At 39.1% G+C, this 23,133-nt stretch overlaps 1 protein-coding gene across 1 annotated transcript; it reads left to right on the top strand.

The window, feature by feature from the left end:
- Positions 1–10,220: 10,220 nt before the first annotated feature.
- On the top strand, positions 10,221–21,358 carry LOC117315854. The gene is made up of 7 exons (XM_033870258.1): positions 10,221–10,278; positions 15,114–15,380; positions 17,129–17,410; positions 18,524–18,835; positions 19,389–19,667; positions 20,061–20,342; positions 21,336–21,358. The coding sequence occupies exons 1-7, from the start codon at positions 10,221–10,223 to the stop codon at positions 21,356–21,358; spliced, it is 1,503 nt and encodes a 500-aa protein (XP_033726149.1).
- The last annotated feature ends 1,775 nt before the right edge of the window (positions 21,359–23,133 follow it).

Below are 23,133 nucleotides of genomic sequence, written 5' to 3'. Positions count from 1 at the left end.
AAAAAAAATTTTGGGTAGTTAGGGAATTGGTCAGTAGTCAGTGTCCTGGTCAGGTCTCTCATATTTATATGATTAGTTATATACTTATTGTAGCAAAGTTCATAGCACGGCATGGAAATGATGCAAGGTTGGATCGACTTGGGGACCAAGTTGGGTCTGGAGGACGAGGCATTACAGGACTTTGTCAAGGAACAGCAGGACCGCGAACGTGAGGAGAGAGCGGCTGTTAGAGAGGAGCTCCGACTTAAGGAGGAGAGGGAGCTAAAACTAATGGAGTTAACGGTACAGGAGAAGACCGAGGCGGTAAGACTCCAAACTATGGCGAGAGGGAGAGAGGAAGAGAAAGCTAGATTGGGAAGGTACAATCCCAAATTACCTCCCTTTGATGAAACAAAGGATGATTTGGACTCCTACCTAAGGAGATTTGAAACTTTTGTGTTAGCACAGGGCTGGGATGAGGAGAACTGGGCGGTGGCTCTTAGTACATTACTCAAGGAAAGGCCTTGGAAGATTTCTCAAGGTTGTCGCCAGAGACAGCTCTGCACTATCGTTTGCTTAAGGAAGCATTATTGAAGGGGTTTGACTATACAGAGGATGGATTTCGTAAGAAATTTCGTGAGAGTAGAGTAGATGATAGAGAGACTTTTTCACAGTTTGCTGTGCGTCAGGAAAATTATTTTACTCGATGGTTAGATATATGGCCAAGTGTAGCAAGACATATGACGCGTTGAAAGATCTTGTTATTCGCGAACAGCTGCTTATGTTGTGTCAAAAGGAACTAGCTATATTCCTTAAGGAAAGGAAACCAGATTCAATAGAACAGCTTTCACTACTGGCAGACCAGTTCATGGAAGCTAGAAGACAACCAGCCAAAAACTTTATGGTAAGGAATTCTCCCTTCAGTAAACCCGTGACTCAACATACCAGCAATGCTAATGGTGGCTCTAACCGATCCAGTGGAAATCCCTCTACAGGAAATAGGAACACAAACCCTACGTACACGGATACTAGGAAGTGTTTCAACTCTACTAACTATTTCCTACCAGATGTTGGTTATGAATCATTCCGTTCATAACATTGCCCTGATTGTATCCCCATGTTTAACCTGATTATATTCTCATGTTTACCCTGGTTGTATCCCCATGTTTGTCCTGGTTATATCCCCATGTTTGTCCTGATTATATCCCCATGTTTGCCCTGGTTGTATTCTTATGTTTGCCCTGATTGTACCCCCATGTTTACCCTGGTTGTATCCCCACGTTTGTCCTGGTTATATCCCCATGTTTGCCCTGGTTATATCCCCATGTTTACCCTGGTTGTATCATCATGTTTACCCTGGTTGTATCCCCATTTCTGCCCTGGTTATATCCCCATTTGCCTTTGTTGTATCCTCATGTTTACCCCGGTTGTATCCCCATGTTTGCCCTGGTTGTATACCCATGTTTGCCCTGATTGTATCCCCATGTTTGCACTGATTGTATCCACATGTTTGCCCTGGTTGTATCACCATGTTTTACATGGTTGTATTCCCGTGTTTGTCCTGATTGTATCCCAATATTTGCACTGGTTGTAACCCCATGTTTGCCCTGATTGTATCTCAATATTTGCCCTGGTTATATCTCAATGTTTGCCCTGATTGTATCCTCATGTTTGCCCTGATTGTATCCTCATGTTTGCCCTAATTGTATCCCCATGTTTACCCTGGTTGTATCCCCATGTTTGTCCTGATTGTATCCCTATGTTTGCTCTGGTTGTATCCCCATGTTTTCCCTTGTTGTATCCCAATGTTTGCCCTCATTGTATCCTCAGGTTTGCCCTGGTTGTATCCCTATGTAAGCCCTGATTGTATCCCCATGTTTGCACTGATTGTATCCACATGTTTGCCCTGGTTGTATCACCATGTTTTACATGGTTGTATTCCCGTGTTTGTCCTGATTGTATCCCAATATTTGCCCTGGATGTAACCCCATGTTAACCCTGGATGTATCCACCTGTTTGCCCTGGTTGTATCCCCATGTTTACCCTGATTGTATCCTCATGTTTTACCTGATTATATCCTCATGTTAACCCTGGTTGTATCCCCATGTTTACCCTGGTAGTATCCCAAGGTTTGCCCTGGTTGTATACCCATGTTTGCCCTGATTGTATCCCCATGTTTGCACTGATTGTATCCACATGTTTGCCCTGGTTGTATCACCATGTTTTACATGGTTGTATTCCCGTGTTTGTCCTATTTGTATCCCAATATTTGCCCTGGATGTAACCCCATGTTAACCCTGGTTGTATCCCAATGTTTACCCTGGTTGTATCCCCATGTTTGTCTTGGTTGTATCCCAATGTTTGCCCTGATTGTATCCCCATGTTTACACTGGTTGTATCCCCATGTTTACCCTGGTTGTATCCCCATGTTTGTCCTGATTGTATCCCTATGTTTGCTCTGGTTGTATCCCCATGTTTGCCTTCATTGTATCCTCAGGTTTGCCCTGGTTGTATCCCTATGTAAGCCCTGATTGTATCTCAATATCTGCCCTGGTTATATCTCAATGTTTGCTCTGGATGTATCCACCTGTTTGCCCTGGATGTATCCCCATGTTTGCCCTGATTATATCCTCATGTTTGCCCTGGTTGTATCTCAATATTCGCCCTGGTTGTATCCCCATGTTTGCCCTGGATGTGCACGCATGTTTGCCTTGAATGTATCCCCATGTTTGCCCTGGATGTATCCCCATGTATTACATGATTATATCCTCATGTTTACCCTGGTTGTATCCTCATGTTTGCCCTGATTATATCCTCATGTTTGCCCTCATGGTATCCTCATGTTTGCCCTGATTATATCCTCATGTTTGCCCTGGTTGTATCCCCATGTTTGTCCTGATTGTATCCCTATGTTTGTCCTCATTGTATCCTCATGTTTGCCCTGATTATATCCTCATGTTTGCCCTGGTTGTATTCTCATGTTTGCCCTGGTTGTACCCCATGTTTGCCCTCATTGTATCCTTATGTTTGCCCTGATTTTAACCTCATGTTTGCCCTGATTTTAGCCCCATGTTTGTCTTGATTATATCCCTATGTTTGCTCTGGTTGTATCCTCATGTTTGCCCCGGTTGTATCCCCATGTTTACCCTGGTTGTATCCCCATGTTTGCCCTGGTAGTATCCTCATGTTTGCCCTGGTTGTATCCCCATGTTTGCCCTGGATGTATCCGCATGTTTTCTCTAGATGTATCCCCATGTTTGCCCTGGTTGTAACCTTATGTTTTACCTGATTATATCCTCATGTTTGCCCTGGTTGTATCCCCATGTTTGTCTTGATTATATCACTATGGTTGCTCTGATTGTATCCCCATGTTTACCCTGGTTGTATCCCCATGTTTTCCCTGGTTGTATCCTCATGTTTGCCCTGATTATATCCCTATGTTTGCCCTGGTTGTATCCCCATGTTTACCCTGGTTGTATCCCCATGTTTGCCCTGGTTGTATCCCCATGTTTGTCCTGATTGTATCCCTATGTTTGTCCTCATTGTATCCTCATGTTTGCCCTGATTATATCCTCATGTTTGCCCTGATTTTAGCCCCATGTTTGTCTTGATTATATCCCTATGTTTGCTCTGGTTGTATCCTCATGTTTGCCCCGGTTGTATCCCCATGTTTACCCTGGTTGTATCCCCATGTTTGCCCTGGTAGTATCCTCATGTTTGCCCTGGTTGTATCCCCATGTTTGCCCTGGATGTATCCGCATGTTTTCTCTAGATGTATCCCCATGTTTGCCCTGGTTGTAACCTTATGTTTTACCTGATTATATCCTCATGTTTGCCCTGGTTGTATCCCCATGTTTGTCTTGATTATATCACTATGTTTGCTCTGATTGTATCCCCATGTTTACCATGGTTGTATCCCCATGTTTTCCCTGGTTGTATCCTCATGTTTGCCCTGATTATATCCCTATGTTTGCCCTGGTTGTATCCCCATGTTTACCCTGGTTGTATCCCCATGTTTACCCTGGTTGTATCCCCATGTTTGCCCTGGTTGTATCTCCATGTTTGTCCTGATTATATCCCTATGTTTGCCCTGGTTGTATCCCCATGTTTACCCTGGTTGTATCCCCATGTTTACCCTGGTTGTATCCCCATGTTTGCCCTGGTTGTATCTCCATGTTTGTCCTGATTATATCCCTATGTTTGCCCTGGTTTTATCCCCATGTTTGCCCTTGTTGTATCCCCATGTTTGCCTTTGTTGTATCCTCATGTTTGCTCTGATTCTATCCTCATGTTTGTCCTGATTATATCCCCATGTTTGCCCTGATTGTATCCTCATGTTTGCCCTGGTTGTATCGCCATGTTTGCCCTGGTTGTATCCCCATGTTTTACATGATTGTATCCCTATGTTTTACATGATTTTATCCCCATGTGTGCCCTGATTTTAGCCTCATGTTTGCCCTGGTTGTATCGCCATGTTTGCCCTGATTGTATCTCCATGTTTGCCCTGGTTGTATCCCCATGTTTTCCCTGGTTGTACCCCCATGTTTACCCTGGATGTATCCCTATATTTACTCTTGTTGTATCCTCATGATTTACATGATTTTATCCTCATGTTTGCCCTGGTTGTATCGCCATGTTTGCCCTGATTGTATCTCCATGTTTTCCCCGGATGTATCCCCATGTTTGCCCTGGATGTATCCTCATGTTTTACCTGATTTTATCCTCATGTTTGCCCTGGTTGTATCCCCATGTTTGCCCTGGTTATATCTCAATGTTTTCCCTGGTTGTATCCCCATGTTTAGATATGAAAGGCTCTAATTCCATTAAGTTTAGAATTTACTATCATACGCTGCTGCCCCAATCTTCTGATGCTGGAGCAGTCTAAAATCGGCGGTTTCCTTCGCTAACCATAAGTAACAAATAGGCCGGAGGGACTTGCAGGCTTCTTAGACCCCGGTTTGGTTGTCAGAGAAGACATGCCAGGGAAGTGTCCATATCATAGGTATCAAGTCACTATCACGTCACTCTGATGACACGCTACTTTTATAAGAATTACCAAAGGAAGGCTAACAAGGTTTACTAGCTATCGGAATAATTGGACTAGGGTGATTTCTTAGTAAAGAGTGTACTTATTATGAGGTCCTTAATGGTGGCCGAGTGGTTAAGATGTCCCGACACTTTATCACTAGCCCTCCACCTCTGGGTTGCGAGTTCGAAACCTACATGGGGAAGTTGCCAGGTACTGACTGTAGGCCGGTGGTTTTTCTCCGGGTACTCCGGCTTTCCTCCACCTCCAAACCTGGCACGTCCTTAAATGACCCTGGCTGTTAATAGGACGTTAAACAAAAACAAACCAAACCAAGCTTGCACGACTACGCCTTTAGGTTTCCGAATTTTTGTAAAACTACAAAATGCGTCCTTGTTATGTTGAAAATCATCCAAAATTTACCCAGTCATGGACTATTGCGAAACTATCATTTATTTCCTCGTGCCCGACCATGTTTATGAATTTTGCCCTGGTGTGAAAAGTAACTATTTCCTATTTTGACAATCGATGATATCGATTGAAGAGGGTGAACAATAGTACTTGAAATAGCTGTACTTATTAAGCGAAAACATTAGAAATCACCGACCAATATCAACAATAACATCAATATATACACATTATGTGATAATGTATATGGAAACTAACCTACCTATATGACAAGGCTCTTGAGATCTGCTGTGACACATGTAAATACATTTGGGAGATTCTTCATATTCAGTCATAAAATGATATCACACTAATGGGCGGTCCTGTAGCTTCCACCAGGGGGCGCCCATGTAAAATCTGATATTAGTCGCCTGTATAGATTCCATCAGGGGGCGCCCATGCGATATCTAATTGAAGTCGCCTATATAGCTTCCACCAGGAGGCGCCCGTGTAAAATCTGATATTAGTCGCCTATATAGATTCCATCGGGGGCGCCCATGCGATATCTAATTGAAGTCGCCTATATAGCTTCCACCAGGAGGCGCCCGTGTAAAATCTGATATTAGTCGCCTATATAGCTTCCACAAGGAGGCGCCCGTGTAAAATCTTATATTAGTCGCCTATATAGCTTCCACCAGGGGGCGCCCATGCGATATCTAATTGAAGTCGCCTATATAGCTTCCACCAGGGGACGCCCATGTAAAATCTTATATTAGTCGCCTATATATAGCTTCCACCAGGGGGCGCCCGTGTAATATCTGATATTAGTCGTATATATAGCTTCCACCAGGGGACGCCCATTTAATATCTGATATTAGTCGCCTAGATGCATCTTCTGACAGGATTGCAAAGTTGCTTCTTCAAGGGGGCGCTCACGAAGCTTTTACCAAAGGGCGCTAATGTAACGTTTTGTAGGTGTCGCCCATGTAGCTTTTACCAAGGGACGCTTAAGTAAGTTCTACCAGGATGTGGTCATGTAGCTTCTAATAGGGGCCAAGAATGTAACTGATGGCGGTGTCAGTCACCTAGCTTCTAACAAGGACCCAGAAGTAACTTATTATAGGGACCTTCATAAAGCTATGGGAAGATGAAATATTGAGAATGCTGGAATTTATGATCGACAACGATAACGCTACCTCCTATGAAAATTGCGCAACCCCCTTTTAATTTACCTCTGACATCTACTTCCTATATATATAACATTACCTACTATAGATAAAGCATTACTTCTTATCAATATAACGCTTCCACCTTTGAATAAATAGAGGATATCTAATAGTGTCTTCAGTAATACCAAATATATTTCACTCGTGTGGCTAATACTTTGATATTTTTCACGAGTGCGCACTGTTAGATATCCTGTTTATTACATTTTTTATCAACGAAAAACCTACCCCGTATGCTAACTAGGCCTACAGCGAAAGTTTGCATAAAAAAAAAAGTAGTTCCCCCTGTCCAGGTGCTGACACATGACATATTTCTGATTGGTCAATTATTTTGGGATTTTCTTATCATTAAGTTGATTAGCAAATCAGCACTTTTATAGAATGAATAATTTTTGATATTTCACTGGTAAAAATGTAATAAAACACATTATCCTGTAAATGAAGCTTTATCTCCTATAAATATAGCGCTGTCTTCTATAGATGTTTAGCGTTGCCTCCTATGAATCAAGTTATACCTCCTGTAAATAACAAGTAAAGCACTACCTCCTATAAATATAGCGCTGCCTTATATGAATATAGCACTATCTCATACAAATATACCCCTACCTCCTATAAATATAACACTACTTCCTATAAATATAGCACTACTTCCTATAAATATAGCGCTGTCTTCTATAGATGTTTAGCGTTGCCCTCCTATGAATAAAGTAATACCCCCTTTAAATATTGCATTGCCTCTTATAAGATATAACGCTACCTCCTATCTAGCGCTTTCGCTTATAAATATAATTCTACCTCCTATGAATATAGCATTATCGCTTTTAGATATAGCATTACCTCCTATAAACATAGTAATATTTCCTATAGATATAGCACTATCGCTTTTAGAAATAGCACTACCTTCTATAAACAGAAAAACAATTCCTATAAATATAGTACTATCGCTTTTAGATATAGCATTACCTCCTATAAACATACGGGGCCGCGGTGGTCGAGTGGTTAAGTTGTCCCGACACGTTAACACTAGCCCTCCACCTCTGGGTTTCGAGTTCGAAACCTACGTGGGGCAGTTGCCAGGTACTGACCGTTGGCCGGTGGTTTGTCTCCGGGTACTCCGGCTTTCCTCCACCTCCAAAACCTGGCTGTTAATAGGACGTTAAACAAAAACAAACCAAAAATCTATAAACATAGTAATATTTTCTATAAATATAACACTATCGCTCTGAGATATAGGGCTAACTTCTATAAACATAGTAATAAATTCTATAAATATAGCACTATCGCTCTTAGATATAGCGCTGGGTTCTATACATTCTTACAGCGAGATTAGAAATGAACAAACTTTCAAATTGGAGCAATAAATGGCTCTTAAAATTTCATCCCTTAAAGTGCAAATCTATGCACATAGGCCGACCATGTGGAGAAAGATCATACCACATAGAGGGCAAACCTTTACAAGAAGTGGAAAAGGAAAAGGACATAGGACTAATAGTAGACAGATTTCTGGCATTTAAAGATCAAGTTAGTAGCCAAGTAAAGAAAGCAAACTCTGTGTGTGCAGTCATAAGGCGATCTTTTCAATTTCTAAACGAAAATGGTTTTTCACTGCTATACAAAACGCTAGTACGCGTTCAGCAAATACTGTATGGCATCCCTTCAAACTTAAATATATCGATATGATTGAGGCAGTGCAAAGGAGGGCTACGAAACATATACCTGGATTTCGCGAGTTATCATATCCGGATCGACTAAAGAAGCTCAAATTGCAAACTCTTAGTTACAGAAGACAAAGAGGCGACATGATTGAAGTATACAAGGTAACACACAGTATTTACGATGATTGTGCAATGGATTTTGTCAAGATGTGGAAAGACTACTCACAAAGACAGGAAATAAGAGGTCACACGTTGAAATTGTTTCCACTAGAGTAGGTGTTCGCAAGAATTTCTTCGCCTTGTAAACATATGGAACAATCTTCCTGAAAATGTAGTTTTAGCGCGAAATGTAAATTCATTTAAAAATAGACTGGATTAGCACTGGGAGAACCAGGAACTCCTATACAATTATAGATCTGAGATACATTAATAATACAAGTAATTTCATAATTATTTATATTTCAAATATTTAAATTTCACGTTTTTGAGACCGGTAAAGAGGATCTTGTTTGATCCTATATCGGAAAATAAGCTTAACTTAACTTAATAGACCAGTTTAAACAAGGTAGAAACACAATCTCTGTGACTTTGGAATTCGCAATAAATACTCGAGATTTACACTGTATCGTCCACATGATCGAGTTTAAAATCAGTATATGTTATGCCTGATGTTACAACCAGATAGTACACAATGTTTTCCTGTATATCAAAACAGGATGCTGTTGGGAGCAATTACTCGGAATAGATCTCTCCACTTCAATTGTGTTTGTCCTGGTAGAGAGAAAATAAATAGATAGATGTATGGATGGTTGTCATGTATTAATATATCATTTCGCTAATATAGTATATATGCCATATCGTATACTACAACATAAATTCATTATGTAAATGCAGAGATACAGCTAGCGAAATTTCTATTGTTTACTTACCTGCAATTCACAGTCGCTGTCAGGAGCCTCCCTTAGTTAAAACTTGTTTGCCTTCTAAAATAATTTGATGACCTGGCTTCGATGATAATCATCGAGGTTTCTTTATAAATCATTCCTTTGAGATTCGTACGATATTTCAGACGATGTTCGTCATGTTTGAAAAAAGCAGCATAGCTTTTGAATTAAAAACCAATGAGCGAAAACGGCATTTGCCAATATATATTCTGTATGTGTGTTGTTTCTGATCAGGCGAACAAAATAGGCAGTTCTGGTATTTGCTCTTGTAGAATTTAAACCAATGAGCAAAAAAACGGCATTTTCATTAACAAATTATAATAATGAAAAGATTATCAACAGTTCTGTATGCTTGTTGTTTCTGTTCTGGGATTTGATCTTGATGACGTCAGTGTTTTGTTGAGAGCGGAAAATAAAAACGCCTTTTAACGTCCCTTTTGTTTGAGATTGTGAACAATAAATATTTGAACTATGACCTTTTTTACTTATCTGTCACACTTCATGCATTTGACATTTACCTATATAATCGTCATGATTGACGGAATTGGTCACATACAAGAAAAGAACTGTATACTTTCGTTCGGTAAAAGTTCAATGCTTAACTATTTTCTGGATGATAAGGTAGATATGTTACTCGGTATAGCTGACTATTGATGTATGTTAGATAATGCTATATAAGTTTATAATGTGTACTATAATTAGAAAAAAAATATATACGTCAATTCAACATGTAGACTGGTTCAGTTATAGCCATGGTCTACCGAATGAGGATGTCGGCCATGGTTAATCTTCTTCGTACTAGTACACAACCCATGCAGAAGTGGGCGGATGAGAGTGACCTTTGACCTGCACAGAATAGTGACATGAGAGGCTGTTGATGACTTTTGACCTGTACAGGCAAGTGATTTTAGAGGCTGTAGGCGACCTTTGACCTGTTTAGGGCTGTGGTGATCATGATCATACTTCCTTGTACAGCACAAATTGATTTGAAGTTCAGACCGACATGGCGGTCCGATACCTACAGTTTGCTGTAGTGTTGGCGTTTTTGACGTATTGTAAAGGTAAGTGTTTAGATATTTTATTAGGTCACCTGAGACAAAGTCTCAAGTGACCTATTCTAATCCCCTTTTGTCCGTCGTCGTGCGTCGTGCGTCCGTAAACAATTTACATTTTCGACTTCTTCTCCAAAACCCCTAAACCAAATGCATTGAAATTTGACAGGAAGCATCTATGGCTTAAGGTCAAACAAAATTGTAAATTATATTGTCCCACCCCTGGGGCCTGAGGGGCGGGGCTAAAACGGGCCAAATTGACCAAAACTTAAAAAATGTTCTTCTCTACTCTCAGATATGGTTGAATCAAACAATCTTTATGTATGGAAGGGTCTTAAGGTGCTTTACCAAAATTGTAAATTTCATGATCCAGGGGTCGAACGTTTGCTCCTGGGGAGGGGGTAAACTTTACTATAGTTTATATAGGGAAATTACATTTTTGACTTTTATTTGTTTCTTTCAATTGGAATTCATTCTAATTTGGTAAACATCGTCAGCATAGGATGACAGTTTAATGGCATGCACATGTTGGCCCTGACTGACCCCGAGGGGCTGATGGGCGCGGCTAAAAAGGGCCAAATTGACTGAAATTTTAAAAATCTTCTTCTCAAGACCGAAATAAGGTGGAATAAAATACTCTTTATAGTTGGAAGGGTCTAAAGGTGCTTTACTGAAATTGTGAATTTCATAGACCTGGGGTCTCAAGTTTGCCCCTGGGGAGAGGGTAAACGTTACTTTAGTATATAAAGGGAAATCACATTTTGACTATGATTTATTCTATTTCTATTGGAATTCATTACGATTTGGTTAACATTATCAGCTTGGGATGGTAGTTTTATGGTATGCACATGTTGGCCTTGACTGAACACAGGGGCTGATGGGCGGGGCTAAAAAGGGTCAAATTGGTGTAGTTTATATAGGGAAATCACATTTTTGACTGATGTGTTTGAATTTTAGGTCACCTGAGACAAAGTCTCAAGTGACCTATTCTAATCCCCTTTAGTCCGTCGTCGTGCGTCGTCCGTCGTGCGTCCGTAAACAATTTACATTTTCGACTTCTTCTCCAAAACCCACAAACCAAATTCTATGAAATTTAGCAGGAAGCTTCTATGGCTAAAGGTCAACCAAAATTGTAAATTATATGGTCCCCACCCCCCAGGGGCCTGAGGGGCTAAACTTTACTATAGTTTATATAGGGAAATAACAATTTTGACTTTAATTTATTTTATTTCTATTGGAATTCATTCTAATTTTGTAAACATTGTCAGCAAGGGATGACAGTTTGATGGCATGCACATGTTGGCTCTGACTGACCCCCCCGGGGCTGATGGATGGGACTAAAAAGGGTCAAATTGACTGAAATTTCAAAAATCTTCTTCTCAAGACTGAAATAAGATGGAATCAAATACTCTTTATAGTTTGATGGGTCGTATGGTGTTTTATTGAAATTGTGAATTTCATGACCCTGGGGTCACAAGTTTGCCACTGTGGAGGGGGTAATTTTTTACTATAGTTTATATAGGGAAATCACATTTTTGACTGATTTGTTTTGATTTCTATTGGAATTCATTCTGGTTAACATTTTCAGCATGGAATGATAGTTTGATAATATGCATCTCAGGTGACCGTTAAGGCCCATGGGCCTCTTGTTATTGGAATTCGTTCTAACTTGGTTAACATTTACAGCATGGGATGAAAGTTTTACAGCATGGGATGAAAGTTTGATAATATTCATATGTTGGCCCTGGCTAACCCCTAGGGACTCATTGGCGGGGCCCAAAAGTGTCAATTAAATTAACTGAAATATTTCAAATCTCAGGTGACTGTCAAGGCCCATGGGCCTCTTATCAAATGTTGATATCGCATTGTATTTGCATCACATTAAGTCTGCGCTTGCCAGTCAGAAGTCAGACAGCAACCATTTTCTTTTCTTTGCAAACTTTGTACATACTTATTTACTGGAGAGTTCCACAATGGTTTACATGTACACATTTGGATGGTTATAAAAATGTAGTTATACCATATATATATAATAATATATTACCAGCCTACTGTGAAAAAGAGCAATCTTAGCCAAAGCATGGCGACTCCCTAAAAGTATAGAACATAAGGCAAGCGAATTCTTGTACGAGATGTCACTGACGTATGAGGGGATGATTCCAAAACGCCTTCAACAAATAATCTTCTTTTGACACTATATCCACGTCTGTTACGTCATACAATTATGGGTATAACATTCCGAGTTACTTAACCAGCGGACTATTAAATGTCAAAGTAAGGACATTGTATCTACATATATGTATTTTATTCGAGTCATTTAACCGTCTTTGTCCTCGTTGTTGCGGAACTGTACTTGTCTGAATACCACGACCAGATAGTTAAAATGGTTAGACCATCCGTCCGGATTTCAGAGGTCCTGGATTCACGTCATAGTTTGAGCGTTACATCCTTTCTACCCATGGCTGTGGTTTAGGGTCCTTGTGTGTCGTTGGGGTCGAATACTTTGTTAAAGGAGGGAGGGATGTTGCGGAACTGGACGAATGAGATAGAGCGTTCCTTTAGAGATCTGAAGTCTCGGGTTCGAGTCTCGGTTTGGACCTGTACTTAGTCTTACCGGAGGACCAGGGATTTCTTTGAGGGTGACAGAGTTCACCGAACAGATAGAGAGGTTACATTGGGGTATTTCCTATGAGACGGAGGGGGTCTCCAAGAAGAGGTTGGGCGATCTCGAATGAATGTTGGGTGATCTCCAATGTCGGTTTTGGGGATCTCAAAAGAGAGAATGGGGAATCTCCAATGAAATGATGGGGGATCTCCAGTGAGAAGATAGGGAATCTCCAATGACTGGGGTTCGATCCCCTCGGACCGGAACGTGAACGTGTTGCGTATGGGATATCGTCGCGGATTAATCTATGAAAGGTTTCGGCGGAACTATTCCCAACATTATATACCACGAAGTTACGCTGACCACATGTATTTACGTGCATTCCAGATCTCTATTTCTTAAAAGCCATACATTTAGGCTGAATAATCTACAGCTTGAAGAGTTCTGTCACCTTCTTGTCTTTTACAACGCCTGCCATTGCAATCGAATGCAATACAATGACTGCAAAAGGAAATGTTCCCGTTTCTATGGCGACATTAATTGCTGTGAAGGTCCACTGTGTATCCCTACAATGGGTGCGTTTCCCTGATCTGGTATTGCTTTTCGGCGTTCCTGTCCACTCAATATTCTTGTTAATTATTCGATCTTTTTCTCGCTACTGACTTCACCTTCCCATTCTATTGATCGACTGTGATTTGGTGACAACGTCGAATGGTAGAACTCTCAACTACATGAAAATCCAGTGAAATTTTGAGCTACTGAGTTGTAGAGACTTTAACCGACAAGACTCTATCGGAAATGTGAAAGCCTGAATTGTACTTTGTTTCTTCTGGGTTTGGATTTTGTCTTGCGGGTTACTACCATACTACTAATCCAATACGTAGAATAGCAATCCATATTACTTAGCGACTAATTTTACGGTTAGGTCCTGCTAAAGCCATTTACTGGTGCTGCATTGTTCTTACGGACGGAATTACCTCTCAATTACATTTGCTTGGTAACTTACCAAGGCCCTCTATCACTATAAACGTCAAGTAGCAGAATTCAACGGACCTCTTGTCTCTTACTCTGTAGCTATTACTTCAGTGAAGGGCAATATTTGATATGACTAGAGGGAGCAAAACAGAGATCATTACTCCTATGTGTTCAAGAATCAACTTCTGTTCCTTTCATAATTTTTTTCTACGTGTAATATACTGTCCCGTAATGTTCGCCTGGGAAACGTTTCGGTGTCATATAAACAAAAAATGTAGCAATAATTCGCGCCATATTAAATAAACAAAGGAAACATCGAAAGCGATTTATCATTATTTTTTTTGATAAATTGCTCATGTGGTGGCTGATTGAAATGACTAACACAGTCAAACTAAATTTTAACGTGCGATTAAGCAAAATTTGAAAAGTTAAGAATAAAGCCATGGGCAGTAGTTATAGAGATTAAAGTGTCGTTATGAATGTAAAATGATAAGAAAAGTATCGACATTTGTTTCCTCAACTGCTTTAATCCTCAAATTTCCAGGATATTTCTTAACTTAAAATTTCAATAGGGAAGAATTGGTGGATGTGAAGAAACAATCTGAGCCTATAGAAATTTCCTTCAATTCCATAACGCTTTTAAATGCGAAACTATAATTTAAGGAGTTTTCCTTAAGTAAAGGGGAATTGATGGAACTGAGGCTTGGTCATTACGGCGATCGAAAAGTCAAATTTTCCTGTCCCCTATTTTATCCTTTTCCATCACTTACAATTTCCTACAGGAAATCATTATAGGATTTTTTTTAGCTAAGGAAATATTCTTAAATTCTGTTATGCTTTCCTGAATATAAGTTAAACAGGAAAGCTGGAAACACGGACAAAAATCACCTGCCTACGGTCAGTACCTGGCAACTGCCCCCACTTTAGTTTCGAACTCGCAACCCAGAGGTGGAGAGCTAGTGATAAACTGTCTAGATAACTTAACCACTCGGCCACTCGGCCACAGCGGCCCCCGCCGATCAATGCAAAGTCAAAAGACCATTGGTATTTCCAAAAAAAAAACCAACAAAAAAACCAACAAACAAACAGATCTTTAACAAACCCTTGTGTGTTAACGGTGAAGATGCCGTCGATCTTAGCAGTTTTGCTTCTAACTCTGATAAGAGTTAATGCTATGTAATAGAACTATATTTTAACATAATACAGTATTTGAACGAGTGACATTTATATATTAACAGCCTATTTGGTTATCTGTATTCCTCAGCACAATCTCCCCCATCCAACGTTACGGCTGTGTATGTGGCTGATGGTACCATCAAAGTCACGTGGACTCCTTCGACCACATTACGGATCGACAACTACTCCGTCGAAGTACAGGAGGCAGGGCGTTCTAGCATGACCGAGTATTTGTCAGGCGATGTGAATCAGTACCGGTACAAAAATCCCAAACCAAGCTCGACATACATCATTAAGGTATCTACAATCAGATCCGACCGTTCCAGTGTCGCATCATTCACAATTGTTAATGCTGGTAAGTACCATAACCCCTTAACTAGTATCAGTATTTTATTATTTCCGAAGTTGTATCTCCGGCAGGTTTTGTATGGATGGAAGTTGTCTTATGACTGAAAGTGTATGGGCAACCAGGAATTTGTCCTCTGACTGCAAATATATACGGCTTTCAATTTTCAAATTTAAGTGGTGTACCAGCTCGACAAAACTACAATATCATTTAAATCGTAGCTAGTTAAATGTTCGTATAATTTCATTTGTAACCTGTCAACCATGAGTGAAACTTTAATTTCGGTCTGTCAGCCTTGGTTTGAAATTCTAATTTTAATTGCAGCCTGAAAAACCTTTGGCGAAATTCTAATTGTAGCCAGTCACCGATGGTTGAATATTTAATTGCGGCTTGTCAGCCATGAGTGAAATTCTAATTGTAGCCAGTCACCGATGGTTGAATATATTTAATTGCAGCCTGTCAGCCATGAGTGAAATTCCAATTTTAGCCTGTTACAGATGGGTAAATATATAATTGCAGCCTGCCATCATTGAGTGAAATTCTAATTGTTGCCAGTCACCGATAGCTGAATATTTAATTGCGGCCTGTCAGCCATGAGTGAAATTCCAATTTTAGCCTGTTACAGATGGGTAAATATCTAATTGCAGCCTGCCATCATTGAGTGAAATTCTAATTGTAGCCAGTCACCGATGACTGAATATTTAATTGCGGCCTGTCAGCCGTGAGTGAAATTCCAATTTAGCCTGTTACAGATGGGTAAATATTTAATTGCAGCCTGCCATCATTGAGTGAAATTCTAATTGTAGCCAGTCACCGATGGTTAAATATTTAATTGCGGCCTGTCAGCAATGAGTGAAATTCTAATTTTAGCCTGTTACAGATGGGTAAATATTTAATTGCAGCCTGCCATCATTGAGTAAAATTGTAATTGTAGCCAGTCACCGATGGTTAAATATATTTCATTGCAGCCTGTCAGCCTTGAGTGAAATTCTAACTTTAGCCAGTCATCAATGGGTGAACATTTAATTGCAGAATGCTAGCCTTGAGTGAAATTCCAATTTTAGCCTGTTACAAATGGGTGAATATTTAATTGCAGCCTGCCATCATTGGGTGAAATTTTATGTGTAGCCTTCCTTTTGGCGTAGTCGTAATTAAAGCATGGAGTTTTGGCTTATCACAAAAAACAGCCAAAAATACAGGGATTTGTTTCCCCTGAATACCTACATAATAACTATTCCATGTCAATAGAACGAGGACAAGATACATATGTATCAACAAATTTATCACTTTGGATGGAAACACACGAGGAAAAATATAAATAGAATAACGTTAGGTGTTCTGAACGAGTAAGCGTCTTCGACTTCAGTCTAGATTACGTCACAATCTAAAATTAGATTTAGGGTGGTGACAACAGAAACACCTGGGCCGGTCTGTGCTGTCGGGGATGTGTCCTTGGTCAAGCACGACACTTAACCCAAATTGCTCTGGATAACAAGCGACTGATCTCTCGGGCAAAGTAAGGTAGTCACTAACTACTACAAGGAGACCACGCTTCAAAATAAATTTGGCTGATTACGATAAACCTAGCAAACAAACAAGCAATTTCAGATTTATGTAAAATTTAGTTGTATCGAAAAAAAAAAAAAAATTTATAACGTAGTAATCAATAGTTGGATTGTCTCAATTTAGCTTAAAATCAAATCAAACAAACCCTAAGTAATCAAAATTGCCGATGTTTACATGTTTTTGTTTTACAGCCGAAGCCATATATAGAAACAGACGTAATAGGACAAAACTGACACTTCCCAGACCGCCAGATACCGGAACAGTTACCATTAAGTTTAATGGTGCATCACCATTCATTTTTATTGATGGAAGACGTTTCGGCAGAACTGTCAATGCGAACGGTGTAGCGGTCCATCTGACATCTACAAATGCCGACTTGACAATAGAACGCACGAGGATGACACATGCAGGATACTACTACGTCACTACGGGAAGTGACAATGTACTTGGAGGACAGTTATTGGTAGTTACTGGTGAGTCATACTTATTTGATACTTGGCTGACAGTTATTGGTAGTTACCGGTGAGTCATACTTATTTGATACTTGGCGGACAGTTATTGGTAGTTACTGGTGAGTCATACTTATTTGATACTTGGAGGACAGCTATTGGTAGTTACTAGTGAGTCATAATTATTTGATACTTGGAGGATAGTTATTGGTAGTTACTAGTGAGCCATACTTATTTGATACTTGGAGGACAGTAATTGGTAGTTACTGGTGAGTCATATTTATTTGATACTTGGCTGACAGTTATTGGTAGTTACTGGTGAGTCATATTTATTTGATACTTGGCTGACAGTTATTGGTAGTTACTGGTGAATCATACTTATTTGTTTCTTGGCGGACAGTTATTGGTAGTTACTGGTGAGTCATATTTATTTGATACTTGGCTGACAGTTATTGGTAGTTACTGGTGAGTCATATTTATTTGATACTTGGCTGACAGTTATTGGTAGTTACTGATGAATCATACTTATGTGATACTTGGAGGACAGTTATTGGTAGTTACTGGTGAATCATACTTATTTGATACTTGGAGGACAGTTATTGGTAGTTACTGGTGAGTCAAACTAAATTGATACTTGGAGGACAGTTATTGGTAGTTACTGGTGAGTCATACTTATTTGATACTTGGAGGACAGTTATTGGTAGTTACTGGTGAGTCAAACTTAATTGATACTTGGAAGACAGTCTTTTGTAGTTACTGGTGAGTCATACTTATTTGATACTTGGAGGACAGTTATTGGTAGTTACTGGTGAGTCATACTTACTTGATACTTGGAGGACAGTTATTGGTAGTTACTGGTGAGTCATACTTATTTGATACTTGGCTGACAGTTATTGGTAGTTACTAGTGAGCCATACTTATGTGATGCTTGGAGGACAGTTTCTGCTAGTTACTGGTGAGTCATTCTTATTTGATACAGGGAGGACAGTTATTGGTAGTTTAAATTCACAATAGGTAAATATGGTCTTTAACCACTTGAAGGTGATTTAATTTTTACTCCGAATCATTATATACCTGTCCTGCAATATCGCTTCATATTGAAATACAGCTCTCCATCTTGCCATCTTGAACTTTCAGATACTCCATCAAAGCCATCTGTTACTGCCTCACCCAAGTCCCCATTTCTCGACGGCTCTGTGACATTGGGGTGTATGTCCTCTTCAAGAAGTAAACCCGACAATCATGGATTGTTGATGACATCTACTTGGAAACTCAACGGAACTGAAGTTAACTACGACCGATTCTCCGTCCAAGGCACTAACCTCGTCATCCACCCAGTGCAAAAGGGAGACAACTATAACCGGTTTACTTGTACTACTAACGAGGTGGGACAGAGCTACACTGGCTTGCCCTCTGAGAAAAGTGAGGAATTCCTACTAACACCGAATTGTGAGTATAGCATAATGTATTTCTATATTATCATTACGGTAATATTATCTCCATAGTTATACTTTAGCTATTTACCCTTGGTTACGTAAGCGTTATCAGGAAACAATTATGGCCGAATCACATGGGGACGTCACACTGTTCCGTGTTCTTTGGAAATTGTGCTAATTTTGACACATATGCCAATACATGTACATGTAATTGTTATTGTTATAAGTGATTCAACAGAAAACCCCCTTGTTTTATGTGCGTTTCCCGATAAAGACTACCAAAGGACAGCTGACTCGGTCGCTATAGAAAACAAATCAGTGGCCGCCGTTCCAAAATCACCTGTCGTTAGTCACATTAGACAGGTCGTCGCTATACAGAGGGTCGTTATATAGTAAAATTTCACGGGGAATCTTGAAATCGGTCGTTATTATAGACTGACGGTCGTTAGAGCAAATCTGATCGTAGTGTTAGTGCCGTACTCCCTACCTTTTCAATGAATACGAGGTTAAGTGACATTTAGATATGAACACGTTATTTAGGAATCTATTTGTACTTTACTCCACAGCACAATCACGATTTTCTCTGACCAACCTTACGGCTGTGTATGAGGCCAATGGCACTATCAAAGTCACGTGGAATCCTCCGATGACGTCACAGGGTATAGATAGCTACTTCGTCGAAGTTCAGGAGGCAGAGAACCATAACATCAGTAACCAGTCCATGTCAGCCGATATCTCTGTATACCAGTACCACAATCCTAAACCTGACACAACTTACACGTTTAATGTGTCTACAATTAGAGCCGACTCCATTATTGGCTCATCACTGATATCTCTTAATACTTGTGAGTGGAATTACTTTCTACCAATAGCCCTAAAAATAAATTGACAAGTTTGGGTTAATAAATAAAATTTGCTTATAAGAAAAGGTTAGAGTTATTACCTCAGTGAAATGTGTTCATGTGTACACATTCTTTTTATTATGTAATTACTTAATTATAAATACATTACTTTGTATATGTAATTACAACAACTGTGAACATCAACTTCAAAATTTTGTATCGGCCAATGAGAATGTTCGATTATATATAATATACAGACTGAAATCAATGATTGGTCTAAAATAAATGAAGTATTTGAAAAATAAACTTTCCCGCCACCTTTGCTACACACACCCTTCTCGAAATGACAGTTTCTGTTCATATATTACTTTGTTGTGTCATGCTTTTGTTTTACAGCATCAGCAAAATATAAAAAGATAGGTGCGGCGACACAAATGACACTTCCCAAACCACCAGATACCGGTACATCAACCATTCAGTTTAATGGTCAAACTCTTTTCACGTTTACTAATGGCGGCATAAAAGGTAGCATAGTTAGTGAGGATGGTGTAACAGTTAGTGTAGGACCAGCAAATGTTCATTTGACCATTGTTGATGTTAAAATAACCAATGCTGGATACTACTACACAGTGACAGAAAGCGGAAATGTACTTGGAGGGCAGCTATTGGTAGTTACTGGTGAGTCATACATATTTGTTACATTTGTATAGCTATTGATATTTACTGGTGAGTCACACTTATTTGGTTATTCATGGAAGACAGTTTTTTTTTGTAATTACTGATTATGACAGGACGAAGATAAACCAAAATAAAGAGGCATTTGATAATTACACAGGGATTGAAGTCTATGTCATCATCTCAAATTTTAAAGTCAAATTTTGTATTTTTACACCTATAAACATTTTGTAATGTCATTTTGAAGCAAAGTTGGCAAAAATTATATAGGAACTCAACTGTCAAAATCAATGTCAAATGCAAATGGTCAAATTTAGTATATTTACTGATAAACAGTCTTTTATGACACTATGAAAAATATTGATGAAAATTGAAGGAGTCGATTAAATAAAGGTAAGGGCACTATGTCAAAGGTCAATGTCACTTTGTCAAAAGTCGATGTCTTTTGTATTTTTTTTTCAACAATGCATTTCTGTCATGTCACTATCAATCTTAGTAGCTCAGAATTAAACAGGGGGTCCGCTTACTGAAGATCAAGGTCATGTGTCAAAAGTCACGGTTACATTTAGTATCTTATCAGTTATGGTCATTTCCTTATAATGTTATAATTTAAAGTTGGTCAGAATTCAACAAGGAGCAAGCTTTCTAAAAGACGTCGTCATTGTGTCAAATATCAAGGACACATTGATATTTTTTACTGATGAATATTTTGTTAAGACATTTTGAAACAAAATAGATGGGAATTAAACAAGGAATCAGCTGACAAAAGGCCAATCTTTATATTGTTGCAAATTCGGTTATTGCATGAGGAAGGGTCAACTTATCAAAGTCCAAGGTCATGGTGTCTGAGATCATAGTCACTGGGTCAGAGGCCAAGGTCACATTTAGTATGTTACCACTGATAAACATTTTGGTAAGACAATATGAAGCAAAGATAAAGAATTTTTTACCAAAGGTCAAGGACAAAGGTGATATCTGGCTTTGTCCTTGTTCTAGTTCTAGTGGAGGAAGATATTTAGGATTCAAGAAAAACAAATCAAATATAACAAAATACTTTTATACCAGTGTTTTTGCTTCCGGTAGCCCAGCAAAAATGGAGGTGGATATGTTGACAGTTGAAGTTTGGTATCATGATTGATAAGTCACAAAAATAACTTCTTAAATATCTCTTAGATTTCATATACCGGTTCTTCTTTTCGTTAGCTAAACATTTAGGTTCCCGTTTGTCCCTAGTTTTTCCCATTTGATTTTGAGTCTGGTCCAGAATTCAAAATGGCTGACGGTTAAAGTTAAGCTTGGCTAATTCTACTTCTGGTATCTCTCTAAGATTTATATGTGAGGTAAGTTCTTCATGTTATCAGATTATTTAAGTGTAAAAAGACCATATACACTACAAATAAGGATCAAAGAGCCGAATAATTATGGTTTCCCGACACTTTATCACTAGCCCTTCACCTTTAGGTCGCGAGTTCGAAACCCACTAGGGACACTTGCCTGGTAGTGAACGTAGGTCGGTGGTTTTCCTCCGATTTCTCCGGTTTTTTCAACCTTCAATACCTGGCACGTCTTTAAATGGTCCTGGATTTTGACAGGACGTTATACAAAACAAATCAAAGGTGGGTGACAAAATCCCCTTTGGATTTCTTGTTTTCTTTCGAAACAATGTTAACATGACTATACCAGGAATGTATAACCTTCTCATGTTAAGACTTATTAGTATCAATGATTTCTGAACCAAAAGGTCGAATATAATTACAGATGAGGATGCACAGGCTGCTGGGGTGGGGAGGGGTAAAAGGGTTAGAGGATACACAGACTGCTGCAGTATGTTCTTGGCATTTGTTCTGATACATGTCCATGCACCTATTTTCAGCATTATATTTTATCTCACGATAAAAATAATCTACATTGAGAACTCATTAGGAAGTTGATATAAATTAGGTCACGGAGCCCCAGCAATTTTCATTTAGGATCTTACAGAAAACATATATACAATCGTATTCTCAAAATCGCTACGTAGGTTTCATTATTATTTGCAATCAGTTCCTAAATCTATTTCTACCACTTTGTCAATTGTAAATTAAATGGTTGGTGCTTTCGCATTATGATTTTCTCAGTATTTAATGCACTTTTTTATTTCGAAATGTTCTCAAATTGTCCTAGCCAGATGTTTGGTTACCCTTTCTGTATTTAACAACAATGCTCACTAACAGGACTTAATGAACTTCGATTTATTTTTAAATTTGCCTGACCACATAGGATTAGTTCATTTGTCCTGTGGTCCTTGCTGGCTCTTTTGGATGTCATACGCACTAAATCCGCCTTTAAAAGTCTTTTTAAAGTGGTGTGTGGTTAAGTTTTACCTTATCTTCCCGAGTGATAGTCTATCATGAGAGTTTTACTAAAAGTTATCTACTTATAATGTAATTTATCCAGCTGATTGGTCAATATGGCCGCATAATATCGGTGGCACTTATAATGCTGATCTTCCAAAAGTTGGTCAAATGACAGATATCTTCAGTTTTATCAAAAGATATCAATCTCTCTTTTTTTATTCTGCACCTTTCTTTTGCAATATATATTATCTCCAAGTAGCCCATCCTTTCCTCGTATTCTGCTTCCGTTCTATTCCTTTCATATGATGTTTATAATTTCATGGATGCAACATAGAGACAACAGCCTTTCTCACAGGCTTGAATTTAAAAGAACCCATGGCAATTATTGTATTGTCATAAGAATGAAGATATTGACATTGTTCCTTCTGGTTTCTTCCACCGAAAGATTCCTATAGTTT

Source organism: Pecten maximus, chromosome 17 (genome assembly GCF_902652985.1).
Source record: "Pecten maximus chromosome 17, xPecMax1.1, whole genome shotgun sequence".
NCBI lineage: Eukaryota > Metazoa > Mollusca > Bivalvia > Pectinida > Pectinidae > Pecten > Pecten maximus.
This window is presented reverse-complemented; position numbering and strand designations above follow the sequence as displayed.